Here is a 17,685-nt window from a genome sequence, read left to right on the forward strand (position 1 = left end):
TTCACCCCTGGCCCTTGGGTGGCTGGAGGGGGGGGGGGGCTTGATTTACGGGGTTCCCACTCCTCCAGGGTACCCCGGCCAGGGGTGACTAGTTGGGTATGTAATGCCAGGGCCGCCGGGACCACAATAAAAGTGTCTCCCGGCTGTGGCATTATGTACCTGGCTAGTGGAGCCCGGTGCTGGTTTAAGAAATACGGGGGACCCCTACGCTTTTTGTTCCCCGTATTTTTTTAACCAGGACCAGGCGCAGAGCCTGGTGCTGGTTGATGAAATATGGGGGAACCCCTGTCATTTTTTCCCCAATATTTTGTCAACCAGGACCGGCTCAAAGAGCCCGAGGCTGGTTGTGCTTAGGAGGGGGGACCCCACGCAATTTTTTTCTGATTTTTTTAACACTTTAAACACCTTCTTAAGGTACACAATGAAGCCCTGCACGGATCTCACAGATCCAGCCGGGATTCCTTGTGTTTTGTCTCATCACTCCCGTAAAACACTGCCTGACATTACGAATCACATCGACATCGGAAAATACGAATTTGGAAAAATCGGCAGCTTAGTGAATGATCGTATCAGAAATCAAAAAGTTGCAGTAAAATGCACCCGATACCATTCGAGTTCAAACACCCTTAAAAACGGCAAAAACACGAATCTTTGTAAATATACCCCCATGTCTCTGAATCTGAGTTAGTGTGCTCCCCTCTGCTTCTCCTCCTCCTTGCTCTGTGGCTGCCTGTACAGTGGCCCACGGTATAGTGGGCAGAGGGAGTGGTGGTGGTCAGGGTTGGACTGGTCCATAGGGACACAGGGGAATTCCCCGGTGAGCCCACTGCCTGAGGGCCCAACCCCTCCTCTAGGGATCATGATCCAGACTGTGCACTTGAATTATACATTATACATATTTTATCTTATATTGCACAGGACTTTGTATTTACTATATATATTGTATATTTATAAAGGGGCCCAGGTCATGCATACACTAATGGTTAGCCAATCCTCTGCGGAGGTTGGCCACACTCCCTCTGGATGCTGGCCACAACCCTAAGAATGGGCCCCTATCACTGCATTCTCCGGTGGGCCCTTCATGCCCCAGTCGGACACTGGTGGTGGTTAGGCAGCGGAGCACCCCTGCCCACACCAGCTTTATTTTATAAAAACAGTTTCCGTATTATCTTACTCTTATAAGTAACTTCAGCCAGGAGCAGATTGGGAACTAAAATTGACCCAGTCAAATTTGTAGAAGTGGCCACACATAGGCACAGGGGCATTTTAACAGAGAAGGGGGCCCGTGTGCAGACTCTGGGTAGGCACCGGGCACCCTCCCTCCACGGCACAGTAGTGTGCTGAAGTGCATGTCAATCAACAGAATATTCCAGAGTTAAAATACTTTGCTGATCTGTCCATTTGTATACTATTGGGGAACACCAAATCACCTACAATACCACATGCATTTCTCCCACAGTATGTGTTCCCAAACTTGTTCCTCTGGCCCATTAAGGACAAAGTGTTAGTAGAGCTAAATCGCATTTCAGCATTGACTGTCTTTCTCCAGTGGTAGAAACCAACGAGTAGGTGTTGGCTATGGTACTATTGCAGTAGAAAAAGATTGCTTGTTATGCATCTGCAATGACCCTGTGGATCTGAACAAAGCTCTAATGAGACATCAGAACTGAGGATCAAGTAATAGCTGATATGCCAAATGCAAAGACAGTTAACACTCTGGATGCCAAATATGGATTCCAGCAGATCACAGTGGACAAAGAATTATCCATGCTCACCACGTTCATGACACCTGTAGGTAGGTACGCCTTCCTCCACGTCAAATCTTAATTTGCCTTCTGTGCTGAAATGACCTTCTCAGAAGGCATCCTCATGTGTGGTCAGCATTTTGAGATATCTTATACCATTAAAGGCTTCTATGCTCAGTAGGCCCACCACAGACACACCAGGCATGAGGCCACCATCCCTGTTTTGACCCTCTATGGCTGCTGACATTGACCAGGTTGTCTCTGCCTATGCTCTCTGCAATGCTTTAAGTGTCCATTATGCCAAAGAACCACTCACTATCCATGAGATTCCTGACCTCCCTTAGTCCATCGTTGCTGTACATCTCTTTGAATGGAGGGGAGCATCTGTGGATTCATATTCCAATTGGTTTGAGATAGATTATCTTCCCAACCTATCCAGTCATCAACAAAATAAAAGGACACTTTTCTGCACACGGCATACCAAGCAAGCTACTTACTGACAATGCGATGCATTTCATGACTGGTGAGTTGCAGACTTTCAGCAGTGTGTGGGACACATCTGACATGTCACTAGCAGTCCTTGCTATCCATAATCCAACTGAATAGCAGAAAGGGTAGCATGTTCTGCGAAACCCCAATTAGATAAATATTTGAGATGGATATAATGTGGTGCTCCTCAATTTAAGAGATACACAGAGAGATGGATTTTCCTCTCCTGCTCAACACTTTTTGTCAAGGCACATGTGCCCTACCTATCATTTCCACTACAAAGTTCAAACTTAGACCACAAGCTAAATACAACATGCAAGATGCTCTGCAGAACTCCAGGTAGCGGCTCAAAGATATTCTTTATAAAATATCACATCACTTAAAAGCGTTGTCGGGACTGTGCAGGGATCTTCCAACAGGCCAAACAACTATGTTATGCAATTTTATGGTTCCTTGTAAAAGCACAACAGGTTCCACCTCCTATGTGTGAGACAACACCTCCACCATACCTGACACAGACTGAGGGTCTCAGTACACCCACCATCATGGACAAGTAGTCCCTTGAAGAAGCACCCATTGGGGTGAAGGACAGACTCACGCTCTTGCCCAATAGTCAACCCATTTAGCTACTGGCCACACCCTAGCCCCTTTTTTTGTCACCCAGTCTGGGAGAATATCCATGCCTAAGCTAAACTCCCAAAATAGAGAGAGAAAAAAATTCCATCCCACAGTTGGAAAAGGGAGGTAGTCTTTGCTTCTTTATGTAATGTTATTTCAAGACAATCCATTAGGAAGGCATAGAACAATTTATTCTGAAATAAAGATAATGGTTGAGGATTCCCTCTATAAACATATGTAGTGTACAATTGTAAGCTACCACAAAGATAATACATTCTATTTTCTACCCCTCCTCACAATTGAACAGTAACAGGAGGAATGCCCAATGTTGCCCATTCCACCAATTGCAGAACATAATTGAATTGAAATAAAAGGGCATTCCCATATACAATGTAAAAATGTAACATTAGGGCTATTACATTTGAAAAAACAACCCAAATCTGCCAGACACATTAAATATCTAAGATGAGCTGATACTTAACCATTATGGAAAATATTATGGAACATTCTCGTACATCAGGGGTGGGGAACCTCAGGCCTGAGGGCCGTATAAGGCCCCCAGAGCCACTTGATCCGGCCCGGCCAGGCTCACCTAGCCGCGCGCCTGCTGAGATTTTGTTACTAGTGGGCCCCTGGCTTCTGACCCTCAGTAGCAGCCGGAGGCAGGAGCTCACTCCTAAGCTCCGGCTTCCGGCTCTGGCAGTGTGCGTGTGCTGCTTTGTGGTGCTATGGGAGAGATGTCATAACTTCTCTCCCATAGTTCTGAGGAGTGAGCGGCCAGGCGGAGGGCAACGGTCCGGAAGTAGGAGCGGGGCTGGTGAGTATTGTAGTTTTTTTTCTTTTAATGTGTGTGTGTAAGCGTCGATACTAGGGGGCATATCTAATGGGGCATAACAACTGACTGGTGGCATATCTAATGGGGCATACCTAGTGACTGGGGGCATAACTACTGGGGGCATAACTACTGGGGGCATAACTACTGGGGGCACATCTACTGGGGGCATATCTACTGGGGGCAGGCTCATTTTTAAGTTGATAATTTTTGTATGGCCCCCCGAAGGATTTTATAAATATCCAAATGGCCCTTGGTAGAAAAAAGGTTCCCCACCCCTGTCGTACATACTGGCATACAGAACTGATTGAGAGTACAAAAGTGACCTCAACAGCTTGTCCACAGAGAGCTGTGGAAAGGTGCCCCTGCACGAAGAGAGCCCTGTTCAAATCTTAGTGTGATCTCAGGGAGTGGTGCTAAGCATTGGATACTATATACCAGATAGTACACTAAAAGGGCATGATCCCTGATCCAGCTCATAACCAATTTGCCTGGTGGCTCGCCTCACCCTCCTGCCCAAGCCATCTCAATCTCACTATATTCCTCCTTCCACAGCCTTTGCTATCTCTCTACCTTTCTGCCATCAGGTCCCCATTGACTTACTCATGTCTCATGTCTTCTGTCTCTCTCCCCTCCCTTTAGATTGTAAGCTCCTAGGAGCATGGTCCTCATCCCTCCTGCACTTCAATTATAGCTTTCACTCACACACTGGCTGTCTTCTGGAGTGCCATCTGCTTGTAGCCGCTCTTCCCTTCTGCTGGCTCTTAAATTTATAGAGTTGCCATCACTGTTGATGACATGTCCCTACCTTAGCCGCTTACCAGCTGTATTGTGTACTGAGATCTGTGGTGCTAATAGTTTTTTATGTCCGGGTTATGTTTTGGCTACTGTAATGTCTGTTTTACCCTGTTCTGCCTTACTGTTTGCCTTTGTATGGCGCTGTGGACCACTTATGGCGCCATATAAAGTGTACTAATAATAATAATAATAATAATAATAATAATCCACCATTGGGCATCATGTCTGCTATCCCAGTGACCTTAATGTATGTTATTTCTGGCAAGTATAATGTATGCAGTCGATGCTAGGTATAATATGTATAGTTACAGTCTGCATCCATAATGGTAATAGAGGCAGTGGGCTCAGACAAGAGTTCAGTGGAGTCAAGGTACACCAGTCAGATAGACTGTGGTAGACAGTTTACAACACACCACAGGAAATCATGGCATCTGTAAGCTATTCTGTATGCAGCATATTTGACACATGAACTATGTTAAGTAAATTACACCAATTGTTTAGTGAATGTTCAAGGCTAGTGGTGCAGCTTGTTGCCTTGGAGCTGTAAGTTTGTCTTCATATCACATTATGATTTTATTAGGTGTGACTATCCATGGACATCTGCCAATTAAGATTGGACAACTTAGAAAACCAATGCACTATAAATAGCTGGCAACGAGCCATTCATATTTGTAGTGGTTGAACTGGTCTTAGACTCTTTATGTTTGCTGCACTGCAGTAAATAGAGAACATTTATTTAATGATTATTACACCCAACATTTCTACAATTGCATTGGGTAGTGTTCGATGAGTTAACAAAAAGGACCATTTTCTTGTAAGTTTCATCATGCCTGCAGCCCCCCTGGCATGCAATGGACCTGTAATGGTCCATCTGCTTTGTACTTTTACCACTTATTAAGTGGGTGTTGTTTCCCCTTCCCTGTTAACAGGCTGGGTATGGGATTTCAATAGACTTGATGCCGATGGCCAGAATATCGACAGCTGCATCCCAATGGTCAGAATCCTGACACTTCTTTGTAAGTAGGATTAACCCTTACCCTGCCCTTAACCCTCCCTACCTTCAGCCTAACCCTAACCCTCCCCCTAGTGCCTAACTATAACCCCCCGCCACACACACAAACACACACTGCAGCCTCCTAACCACCCCCTCATACTTACAGTACGTTCAGCATTCTAACTGTCGGCTTTTCGGCATCAAGATTCTGAGCGGCGATGCTTTTGCACTCTAGGAGTAGCTCCCGGCCAGCGCAGCTTTAGCGTGCTGGCCGGGAACTACTCATCGTTCCCCGGCCCGCAGCGGCTGCGTTTGACGTCACACAGCCGCTGCGGCCCGCCCCCCCAACGGTCCGGCCACGCTTGCGTTGGCCGGACAGTGCCTCCTAAACGGCGGCTTAACGCCTCTGTCCAGCCCCCTCCCTTCCAGTGACCACCTCTGCCTCAGAGGCGATCGCTAGGCAACGACGGCCTTCAGCTGTCTGGCATGTGCCAGCGCACTGTGGCACCGGCGCATGTGCAGTTCCGACCCGATCGCTGCGCTGCGATAAACTGCAGCGAGCGATCGGGTCAGAATGACCCCCATAGTGCATACTTGCATTTTTTGCAATTGTAAATGATCCTTGGTGCCTTTATATATGTTTGTCAATAAACATGATTGTATGGGCCATATCACTTGAAGGTCTTTTTCCTACACATGCCTCCTGTGCAGCATTAGCATATTAGTTGTACAGTATTGCACAGCCACTTCCCTGCAGTTGAACAATATGCAACTATGAATCAGGTCCTATATGGTTGACCATTTGATAACTGTTTAATATATGTCTATATGGTTGGTACTATTTACTCCACTGCTGCAGAAATCCCAGCCATGGCTCTGGCAACCGAGGCAAAACCCCCTTGGTACACCAGCTTCACACCAGCCCATGACAGATCACACTTCAGAGCATTTTTAGGAACTATTAGACTATGCTGGGTACAAATAAAATAATGAAATAATGTATTAAGGGGTACATTTACTAAGCAGTGATAAGAGCGGAGAAGTGAGCCAGTGGAGAAGTTGCCCATTGCAACCAATCAGCACTGAAGTAACATCTATAATTTGCATACTATAAAATGATACAGAGCTGTTGATTGGTTGATGGGGAAATATCTCCACTGGCTCACTTCTCCGCTCTGATCACTGCTTAGTAAATGTACCCCTTAAATACATAACATCTGTTGATTTCAGTATTGGGGGCTTATTCATGAAGCAATGAAAAGAGTGGAGAAGTGAGCCACTGGAGAAGTTGCCCATATAACCAGTGTTGAGGTAGCATTTGTAAAGTGCATTCTATAAAGTTGGTATCCGGACTATAGATCTACATTAAAAAGGTCAATAGGTCTACCACTATTGGTACACATGCATTAGGTCGACAGGGTCAAAAGGTCGACATGACAATGGTTGACACACATAAGGTAAACACAAGTTTTTTGTTTTTCAACTTTTTCATACTTTACCATCCACGTGGACCACGACTGGGAATAGTAATCTGTACCGAGCGTAGCGAGGCACCGTGCCTGAAGCATGGAGAGCAAATCGAACCATGCAAGAGGACGTGGTGCACTAACAGGGCTTATTTGTGGCAGAAAAGTGACAAAAGACCCCAAAAAACAAAAAAAGGGTCTACCTTTGTTGTGTCGACCATTTACATGTCGTCCTTTTGACCCTGTCAACCTTTCTGTCTACCTATTCTATGTCGGCCTTTTGACCATGTCGACCTAATGCATGTCTACCATTAGCGGTAGACCTATCGACTGTAGACCTTTTTAGTGTAGATCTAATAATCCATACCCTATAAAATTAGCAGCTGATTGGGCAACTTCTCCACACTTTTCACTGCATCATGTATAGGGGTATATGCAATTGCGGTCGAATTCGCGGCAATTTTCGCCGTTTTTTAATTCGACTCAATTCGACAGGTGAATCCCGGAAGGTGGCTTCCGGAATTCACCATATTCAATGAAAAACGGATTCGCCAGAGTCGCGGGCGAAAATCGGCCGATTTGGCGGATTTTGCCGCGATTTTAAAAAACGGTAAAAAAACGTGAAAAACCCGGAAAAAAAATGGCGTGGGGTCCCCCCTCCAAAGCATAACCTGCCTCGGGCTCATCGAGCTGGTCCTGGTTCTAAAAATGCAGGGGAAAAATTGGCCAGGGATCCCCCGTATTTTTAAAACCAGCTCCGGGCTCTGCGCCTGGTGCTGGTGCCAAAAATACGGGGGACAAAAAGAGTAGGGGTCCCCCGTATTTTTAACACCAGCATCGGGCTCCACTAGCTGGACAGATAATGCCACAGCCGGGGGTCACTTTTATGCCGTGCCCTGCGGCCGTGGCATTAAATATCCAACTCATCACCCCTGGCCGGGGTACCCTGGGGGAGTGGGGACCCCTTCAATCAAGGGGTCCCCCCCCCCGGCCACCCAAGGGCCAGGGGTGAAGCCCGAGGCTGCCCCCCCCCATCCAATGGGCTGCGGATGGGGGGGCTGATAGCCTTTTGTGATAATAAAAAGATATTGTTTTTTCCAGCAGTACTACAAGTCCCAGCAAGCCTCCCCCGCAAGCTGGTACTTGGAGAACCACAAGTACCAGCATGCGGGAGAAAAACGGGTCCGCTGGTACCTGTAGTACTACTGGGAAAAAAATACCCAAATAAAAACAGGACACACACACCTTGATAGTAAAACTTTATTACACACTACCGACACACACATACTTACCTATGTTGACACGCCGACTGCCACGGTCTCCGACGATCCGAGGGTACCTGTGAAAAAATTATACTCACCTTCCAGCGTCCAGAGATAAATCCACGTCCAGAGAGTAAAATCCACGTACTTGTTTAAAAAAAAAAACCCGCAAAAACCCGCTCCATACCGGACTAGAAAGGGGTCCAATGCTTTCACATCAGACCCCTTTCTCCCGAATGCCGGGACATCACGTGACTCCTGTCACTGACGTCCCTTCAGCCAATCAGGAAGCGCTACTTCCGTGGCGCTCACCTGATTGGCTGTGCGCTGTCTGTACTGTGACAGCACATCGCAAAGCCGCTCCATTACTTTCAATGGTGGGAACTTTGCGGGTAGCGGTGGGGTCACCCGCCGGTCAGCCGCGGCTTTGCGATGTGCTGTCACAGTACAGACAGCGCACAGCCAATCAGGTGAGCGCAACGAAGTTGCGCTTCCTGATTGGCTTAGAGACCTTTCTGTGACAGCTGTCACTGACAGGTCTCATTCGTGGAAAGGTGTCCCATGTGTCAGCATGGGACCCCTTTCAGTCCGGCATGGAGCGGGTGTTCGGTTTGTTTTTTTGCCAAGTACGTGGATTTATCTCTGGACCATGGCTGAGGTGAGTATATTGATCTTTTCTTTTCAGGTATCCGTGGATTCTACATGGAGAAGAGGACCGATGTCGGCGTGTGAACATAGGTAAGTATGTGTGTGTCGACGTATGAAATAAAGTTTTACTGTCGACGGTGTGTGTGTCCTGTTTTTATTTGGGTATTTTTTTCCCAGTAGTACTACAGGTACCAGCGGGCCCGTTTTTCTCCCGCATGCTGGTACTTGTGGTTCTCCAAGTACCAGCTTGCGGGGGAGGCTTGCTGGGACTTGTAGTACTACTGGAAAAAACAATATCTTTTTATTATCACAAAAGGCTATCAGCCCCCCCATCCGCAGGGGGGACAGCCTCGGGCTTCACCCCTGGCCCTTGGGTGGCTGGGGGGGGGGACCCCTTGATTGAAGGGGTCCCCACTCCCCCAGGGTACCCCGGCCAGGGGTGACTAGTTGGATATTTAATGCCACGGCCGCAGGGCACGGCATAAAAGTGACCCCCGGCTGTGGCATTATCTGTCCAGCTAGTGGAGCCCGATGCTGGTGTTAAAAATACGGGGGACCCCTACTCTTTTTGTCCCCCGTATTTTTGGCACCAGCACCAGGCGCAGAGCCCGGTGCTGGTTTTAAAAATACGGGGGATCCCCTGTCAATTTTTTCCCCGCATTTTTAGAACCAGGACCAGCTCGAAGAGCCCGAGGCTGGTTATGCTTTGGAGGGGGGACCCCACGCCATTTTTTTTTATGATTTCACCGTTCCAGCATTAAAAAAAAAATAAAAAAAAAATAATATTTTAAAAAATATATAAATAATATTTGTGCCTCCAAAAAAAAAAAAAAAGTACCTAATCCCTTCTAATATAAATAGATCTGCTATTCCCCCCAAAAAAAACACAAAAAAAACATGTTTAAAATTTTTTTATTTGTTTTCACCCTCCAAAGTGTGGCGGATTGAAAATGACGAATTTGCTGTCTAAAAGCACTGCTGTCGAATTTCCAAACTTGAATTGAATATGCTTTGGTCGAATTGCAGCACTTGTATCATTGCAGAAAAGTCGAATTTGCAAAAAGTCGAATTTCAAAAAGTCGAATTTTGAAAGTCCGTTTTTTGGTCGGAAAGCACTGAATTGCATAGGCGATTTTTTTTTTTGGTCGAAAATGACCCGAAATTCGACAATTTCGGGAATTCGACCGCAATTGCATATACCCCATAGACTCCTTGTTAAGTACAATTTAAAACTAAAGTAATCATGGTGAAATACTTTATGTCATGTTCAAACATCAGTGGAAGGGTTAAAATAAATGAGCACAGACTTACTGTAAGCAACTTTCCTGGGCAGCAGCAAACTCTCTATAGTTACTAAGTGACATATTAAATTGGTCCATGTAACCTTCAGCAACTGATAACTTTCTCTCGACCACCAGGATATCCTAAAATAAGATATTTACATAGGTTTTAAGATGAATATAAAATAAATATTGGCATATAACAATACAAGATGTTTGGCACTCCTGTTACTGGAATCAAATTAACTTGCTCCAGTGCCCGACCTAGAAAAACCGTACATGCATGCACAATACCAGCTGGACGGCACTCGCAGAGACTCTTAGTAGTAAGAAAGACACAGCACAGCGGCTAACGTGATGTGTGTATGTGTGTGTATATATATATATATATATATATATATATTGGCTGATTTTCTACTCTAGATAGACTACTATAAAAACAATGTGAATATTATTGCCTCTGCAGTCATTCACAAAAGTGAATGTCCCTATGCAAGGTTTCCAGGCTACTTTGTAGGGAAAGCAGATACCAGACCAACTAAGTAGTGCGAGCATGTCAGAAGGTTTCTCCACCACGTTACTATCTGACATGGCACAAGGGGAAACTTGTCCATGAGTGGAGTGCTCTTTAATGAGGGGCATCTGTTGTAAACACATGCAGTAAGACAGCATGAAAGTCAATGTGAATGAAGTCAGTGCAGTCCTGGTAGAAACTCATTTAACCGGGTGTGGTATGGTATGCTGGCTGTCGGGGTCCCAGCGTACAGCATACCGGCGCCGGAATCCCGACCGCCGGCATACCGACAGCTGGGCGAGCGCAAATGAGACCCTTGCGGGCTCGCTGTGCTCGACACGCTGCGGGCACGGTGGTGCGCCACGCTATCTATTCTCCCTCCAGGGGAGGGCGTGGATCCCCAGGAGGGAGAAAAGGTGTCGGTATGCTGGCTGTCGGGATTCCGGCGCCGGTATACTGTGCGCCGGGACCCTGACAGCCGGCAAACTGAAGACCACCCCATTTAACCACGTCTCTGTAGGATGATAGTTAATGAATATGTAACACATCCATGAGGAAGGAAATTGCGCCATGACTGAGGCGACAACTTACCATCTGTCCAGCACTAGGAGTCACATCTTCCTTTACTGGCTGTAGACGTGGACTTTGCTAGTAAAGATAAAGTTATGAGTATTAGAACTCTGTTACTTCACACCTCCCATATCTCCTACTATATTGCTTGCTGAAGGCATACTATCAAAATAATGCAAAACTATCATTTATATTTGTAAGTCAGCACTATTAATATTATTTATTTCCTATGTATGCAGGCTAACCTGAGTAAGGCCCACTATTTACAGTATATACTCCAAGTATAGGTCTTTAGATAAGATTGATAGTTTTGGCAATTCTTCTCTACTAAGCTTGCGAGCAGGGCCTTCCTACCTCTATTTCTCTCTGTTATTACCCAGTTTGTCTTATCACTGTTATTTCAAATTGTAAAGCGCAACGGAATATGCTGCACTGTATAAGAAAGATGTCTTTTAACTCTATCTCACCTCCATTATATTTTTTTACAGTTGAACTTAGAAGAGATGGAACTGAAGTTAACACTGATACCATCTACAGCAGTAATGTGCAGGTTAGGGGAGGCAGGCCTATTCATACTTGAGTATAAATATGATTAGAATAATACAAAGAAGGTATTTATAACTTATAATATACTCTTTGTACAATCATCTTTGTACGATTCAAATCATTTTTATAGTCATAGTTTTATGTGTATGTGTGCAAATGGGATTGGGCCATTATTAGGTCGACAGTTAATCGGTCAACCCCATATGATTGACATGGAACAGGTCGACAGGTATAAAATGTTGACACTGCGGTCCATGAACCAGCAATTATGCAGAGTACACACTAGGCGATATTATGAACGATGTGTCCAATTCCGATGGATCAGAACTAAGGTGTATATTTACTAAGGTACAGATTTTTAGAAGTGGAGATGTTATTCATAGAAACCAATCATATTCTAGCTAATATCTTCTAGAATTTGCTAGATAAATAAGTACAATCTGATTGGTTGCTATGGGCAACATCTGCACATCTAAAAACCTGCTCTTTAGTAAATATACCCTTAAGTGAGTACCCAGCTAAAAGTCAATTCCCAAGAGACATTCTCTATCACAGAGCTACCCACTGGGATGTCTCTCTACCTTCCATTTTAGATTCTTCATAGCCAATCCACCTAATTGTCATACTGAGGGACAAGCTGCCACCTTATGTACAGTATATGGTGATTAATGAATTTGGACTATACATATACAGTACATGTTTTTTTGCTAAGTTAGAAGTATCTCTGAAAAGTGTAAAAGAGCTAGCACCATTGTCCCAGACACTTCTTTATGCACAAATATGTATTAAAAAAAATCTCAGGAACATATCAGAAGGCATCACAGGAACAAGTCACTGAGACAGCTCGTGGGCGCCCATTGTGGCAATGGGCGTATTATTTGTGAATGGTCAAGGGTCATTGTAAATAGCAGGTAATGATGATGACCCCCACCAGCACCAGACTGCTTGCAAATTCATCGCTGGAGATGATTTGTTAGTCACTTTGGCATGTGTTCTGCTTCCGTGTGCATGTATTAGCAAAACTTTATATATATATATATATATATATATATATTTTTTTTTTTTTTTATTGAATAGCTCACATCATGTTACAGTGACCAAAAAATACAAGAAATATCAGCGTATTATAGAAGTGTGATACTAATAACAGGTCTATAGTTATATTAGCTTAAGAGTAATCCAATTTTAGAAAAATCAAAAGGTGAGGAAAACAGCCTTACATACAGCAGTGTGGCCAACTGCTAATAAAGAAAAAAGGAGATAGAAAAAATGAGGAATGGAGGTAAGGGAACGATGAAGAACAAATAGGAGAAAGGAACCAATCGGGTCGAGCTCCTAGTGGAAAGTTATGCAGAGGCAAAGTTAATATTACTTATTTCCCTACAGAATAGTGAGGGTGCACTTTGAGAGGCTAACCAGGGAGTCCAGATTTTATCAGATGATTTAGCTGGATTTTTGATTATACTGGTCATGTACTCCATCTTATAGGTACACCAAATGCAGGAGACGACCAGTTGCAATGTTGGTGGGCTTGACGATTTACAGTCAGCTGCAATTTGGCATGTTGCAGTGGAGACGATATGACGTGTTAATTTGATATCTAGACAACATTGGGAGCCCCATGGGCAAAAGGAAGAACTTAGAGTCAGAAGGGATGGAGGTATTAAATAAAAGTGAGAGATTTATGACTTCCTGCCATAAAGATGTTATTTTCGTACATGCCCACCAGATGTTGGTAAAACATCCTTCATTGGAGCAGCCCCTCCAGCATTTAGCCGAGGTGTCTGGAAATATTGCCATCAGACGAGAGGGAACATAGTATCAGTGTTACAATAATTTGTATACATTTTCTTTAATTCTAATGCATATAGAACTGGAGGCAAAGTTTTCCCACCACTAGTCATTGTCTAAATTAACCATTAGTCATTGTCTAAATTAACTCCAAGGTTTGCCTCCCAAAGCTATCTCATGGGGCTCTCTCGCCAGTGACGGTCCCACTAATAGCAAAGCATACAGGTCTGAAACTAGACCTTTAGTTGAGGAGGGTCTCCTACAGATGGTCTCAAACGTAGTGAGAGGTCAGCTTAGTAGGGAAGGGTGAACCTTAGAATGAAAATGTCTGAGCTGTAAATAATGGAAAAATTATTTAGATGGGAGTGACGCGTACGCTTGGATCTGGGAGAACGATGGTAAATAGGTATCCGTAGCAATGTCGTTGAGATAAAGAATATTCTTCTTTCTCCACAAATAAAAGGATATCTTATAGATGTCTAGAATGAATGCAGGGTTATGAAATAATGGAATAAGAGGGGATTCTTATTATAGTCCCAGATAAATAATGAATGGGTTACTATCGAATAGAATGCTATGTTCTGGGAGCGAGAAGTCCTCGGCATCCAGAGAAGGGAGGTGGCCGTGCATAAGCCCATTTTATCAACCTCAATAGCCATCCAGGCTCTCCCTGCCCCAGGGTTACACCACTGTACACAGGAGACTAGTTGAGCTGCATAGTAGTATTTTTTGCAGTTGGGGATGTCTAGGCCTCCACACAGAGAGGGGTGCTGTAATAGTGCCAATTTGACCCTGGGATGTAACATAGTTAATGAGGTTGAAAAAAAACAATTTGTCCATCAAGTTCAACCTGTATTACAACTCTTACACTATTCTGTATATACCATAGCTTAACTATGGTGACCCAGATTAAGTTATATTTTAAGTCAAACTGTTTATTAGCTCAAGTAAAACAGGAGGTTTGGATTTGTAAATATGTAAAAACATGAGGGGGAATAACCTGTATATATTTGGAGCGTTTGGAAAAGATATAAAATCCGAGGGAGTATGTTTATCTTCACAGTTTATTTAACCTATCCAGGAGATGAAGTAACTGGACCACGTTTGAAGATCAGATTTGATTTGGTCTAAGATGCAGGGAAAGTTGGCATGGAAGAGCTGGTGGTGGCTCTGAATGAGAAAGATACCATGGTATTTAATTTTTTGTTTATGCCATGTAAATGTAAATTTGTTTTCTAATAATAGTCTGGAAGAGGAGGGTATATAAAAATCAACCACTTCTGTTTTGCTGGTGTTCATTTTATATGGCGAGTAAATGTCAGTTTCAGAGAGGAGAGGTTGGAGTGCTTGCTTTGGATTAGGAAGAAAGATGAAAACATCTTCAGCATAGAGATCTATTTTATGTTCTGAAGGTTAAACCCCCACCCTTGTGATACAGGCATTATCACAGATCCTCGCCGCAAGGGACTCCATGTCCAGAGCCAATATTAAAGGTGCAACCCTGCCTGGTGCCATTAGAGATTCCAAAGCTAAATAAGGTGACGTTATTGACTGAGACCCACGCTGTTGGGGAGCCGAAATGCCATCATTTTATTTGCCATATAAACTCATCCAATGGAGTAATTCAAAAGCAAAGGACCATGAAATGCGGTTAGATGCCTTCTTGTCATCCAAGGCCAAAATAAGTGAAGGCGATTTCTGTCAGTGATTAAAGTGGATTATGTCAATAGACATCCTGGTGTTATCGGAGCCCTTGCATTGCGTGATAAACCTGACCTGGTCAGGAGGGACCAGCGTGGGGAGAAGAGAGGCCAAATGAGTGGCAACAATTTTAGCATACATTTTCAAATCTACATTTAACAAGGAGATCAGCGGTAGTTACAACATTGAGTAGGGTTTCTGTCCGGCTTTGGAATCACAACAATATCAGCTTGCATAGCAGCAGGAGCGAAATATATGCCCTCTAGGATACCATTAAAAAGAGAAGTGAGATGTGGGGACATTTCTTTTGTAAACAGTTTATAATTTTGTGCAGTGAACCCGTCAGGGCCATTGGTCACTAAAGACCGCATTGATTTAATGGCTACGATTGTCTCTTCTTCTGTGATCTACAGATTTATTTCAGCTAGCTGAGTTTCTGAGATGTGTGGTAGGGGGATAGATGACAAGTAAGAACGTATTCCCTCGCAGTGACGGAACTTGCGCCGATGCAGCCGGTCAGGCGCACTGAAGGGGCCCAAAGCCAGTGGCATTTCAATGAGTCACACTGACTTATTTCCATGCCACCGCCAGCACCTGCGCGTCCTGCCACCAGTGCTCCATGCTCATGCGCTGCTAAGCTTCTGCTGTCAGAAGTTCACTTCAGACTCGGCTGGAGAGGGCTGCTTTCCCCTTTCCTCTTAGCTCCTCCCCAGGTTCCTCTCTGCTTTCTGGGATGGAGGGAAGGAGAAGCAGTGGCTGACACATAGAGGCGTAGGAATGGTGGGGCAAAGGGGCAGCTTGACCCCCTGTAAAATTTACAGAGGCAGAGGTGCAGGTGAGCACTTACCTCCAGATCACTGCAGGCAGTTCCTCCTTTAAAAGCAGTCTGCTATGGCCCATCTTCTGTCCTAGCCGGCTGTTTCACAGATGCATTACTGGGAGGCGTTGCTGTGGTCCAGGTGGCGCAGGATGTCCCAGCAGGCTCAGCATTGCCACACTTAATCTCAGTAATGCATCAGTGAGAGACAGCCGGCTAGGACAGAACATGAGACAGCATGCTGCTGCAGCAGCAGACTGCTTGCAATGGAGAAGCTGCCCAAGGGAATCTGGAGGTAAATGAGTCCCCACAGTTGAGGGGAGAGGAACAGCAAAATTATTTCCCACCCCAACCACAGCACATTCTGGCGCCCTTGCTGACACAGAGCCATTTGCCTCCGCAGCCACCTCTGGTAGCCATGTGTGTACACTGCATGGTAGGAAAAAAAGACACAGAGATGCTGCAGCTCAATTTAATTTAATTTAAGATCACATTTTTAAAAAGGTCAGCCAGCCCATATCCACCCCTGGCCTGGCTGGGCTTATGTGTCCACGCTGCAGCATATCACACACTAGCATGTGCCAGTCTCTGTAAAATCTATATTTGTGTGATATGCTGCAGCGTGGACACATAATCACAGCCAGGCCAGGGGTGGACATGAGCTGGCTGAGCTAAGAATCTAAGATTAAATTAAACTGAGTTGCAAATATATTATGTACTGGGGCCAAGACTCTCCCCTTTCCTTCTTCCTCCCCTCATCACTCCCTGGCTCTTCCTTTCTCACTATAGTCTACCTCCTCTCTTGCTGCCGGTGGCAGGAATCGAACACCCCGATCTTACTCCACGGTGTGAAATTTCAATGAAGAGCCGCCCTCCACATGCTGGAGTTCTACCGTGGTACAGTAGGTGGTAAGTAAAATGAATAAAATGAATTGTATTCATCACCCATTGCCTGTCACGCTCTGCCTCTGCACATCACCCATTGGCTATCCTCATCACCTTCTTTCTCCAAATCACCCACAGCCTCTCCCTTTCACCTACTCTCCGTCACCCTCTGCCTCTACCTGACACCCTCTCCCCATCACCCACAGCCTCTCACCATCACCATCTCCCTGTCACCCCCAGCATCTCATCACTCTTGACCTCACCCTGTAAACCTCTCCACCTCTCCAGTCACCCACAGCCTCTCCCTATTACCCACACTCTGTCACCATCACCTAATCTCCAAGAGGCTCTCCCTCTCACACTCTACCGCTCCCTGTTACCCACTGCCTCTCCCTGTCACCCTCTCCCCATCAACCTCTGCCACTCCTCATGCTCCACAACCTCTCCCAATCACTCTACCTCACTCTGTCACCCTCTTCCTGTCACTAACTGCCTCTCCCCGTCACCCTTTTCACGTCCTCACATTTCTCCCTACCTCACCCTGTTACCCTCTGTCTCCACCCATCACCCTCTCCTTGTCCCCTATAGCCTTTCCCCATCACTCTCTACCTGTCACCCAGTGCCTCTCCCTGTCAACCTCTGACACTCCTCATCTCCCACAGCTTCTCCCCATCACTTTACCTTTCCCTGTTATCCTCTGCCTATCACCAACTGTCTCTCCTGGTCACC

General features: G+C 45.2%; 1 protein-coding gene across 2 annotated transcripts in view; it reads right to left on the reverse strand.

Moving 5' to 3' along the window:
• The window catches only part of NECAB3 (N-terminal EF-hand calcium binding protein 3), a 231,844-nt gene that overhangs the window by 38,886 nt on the left and 175,273 nt on the right, over positions 1–17,685 (reverse strand). For both annotated transcript variants that reach the window (XM_063960213.1, XM_063960212.1), the window contains exons 9-10: positions 11,238–11,294; positions 10,164–10,276 (exon numbers count right to left, since the gene is read on the reverse strand). In XM_063960213.1, coding sequence (XP_063816283.1) covers positions 10,164–10,276; positions 11,238–11,294 — 170 coding nt within the window. The remainder of the gene's footprint in view (positions 1–10,163; positions 10,277–11,237; positions 11,295–17,685) is intronic.

The sequence above is a fragment of the Pseudophryne corroboree genome, chromosome 3 (assembly GCF_028390025.1).
Source record: "Pseudophryne corroboree isolate aPseCor3 chromosome 3, aPseCor3.hap2, whole genome shotgun sequence".
Taxonomy (NCBI): Eukaryota; Metazoa; Chordata; class Amphibia; order Anura; family Myobatrachidae; genus Pseudophryne; species Pseudophryne corroboree.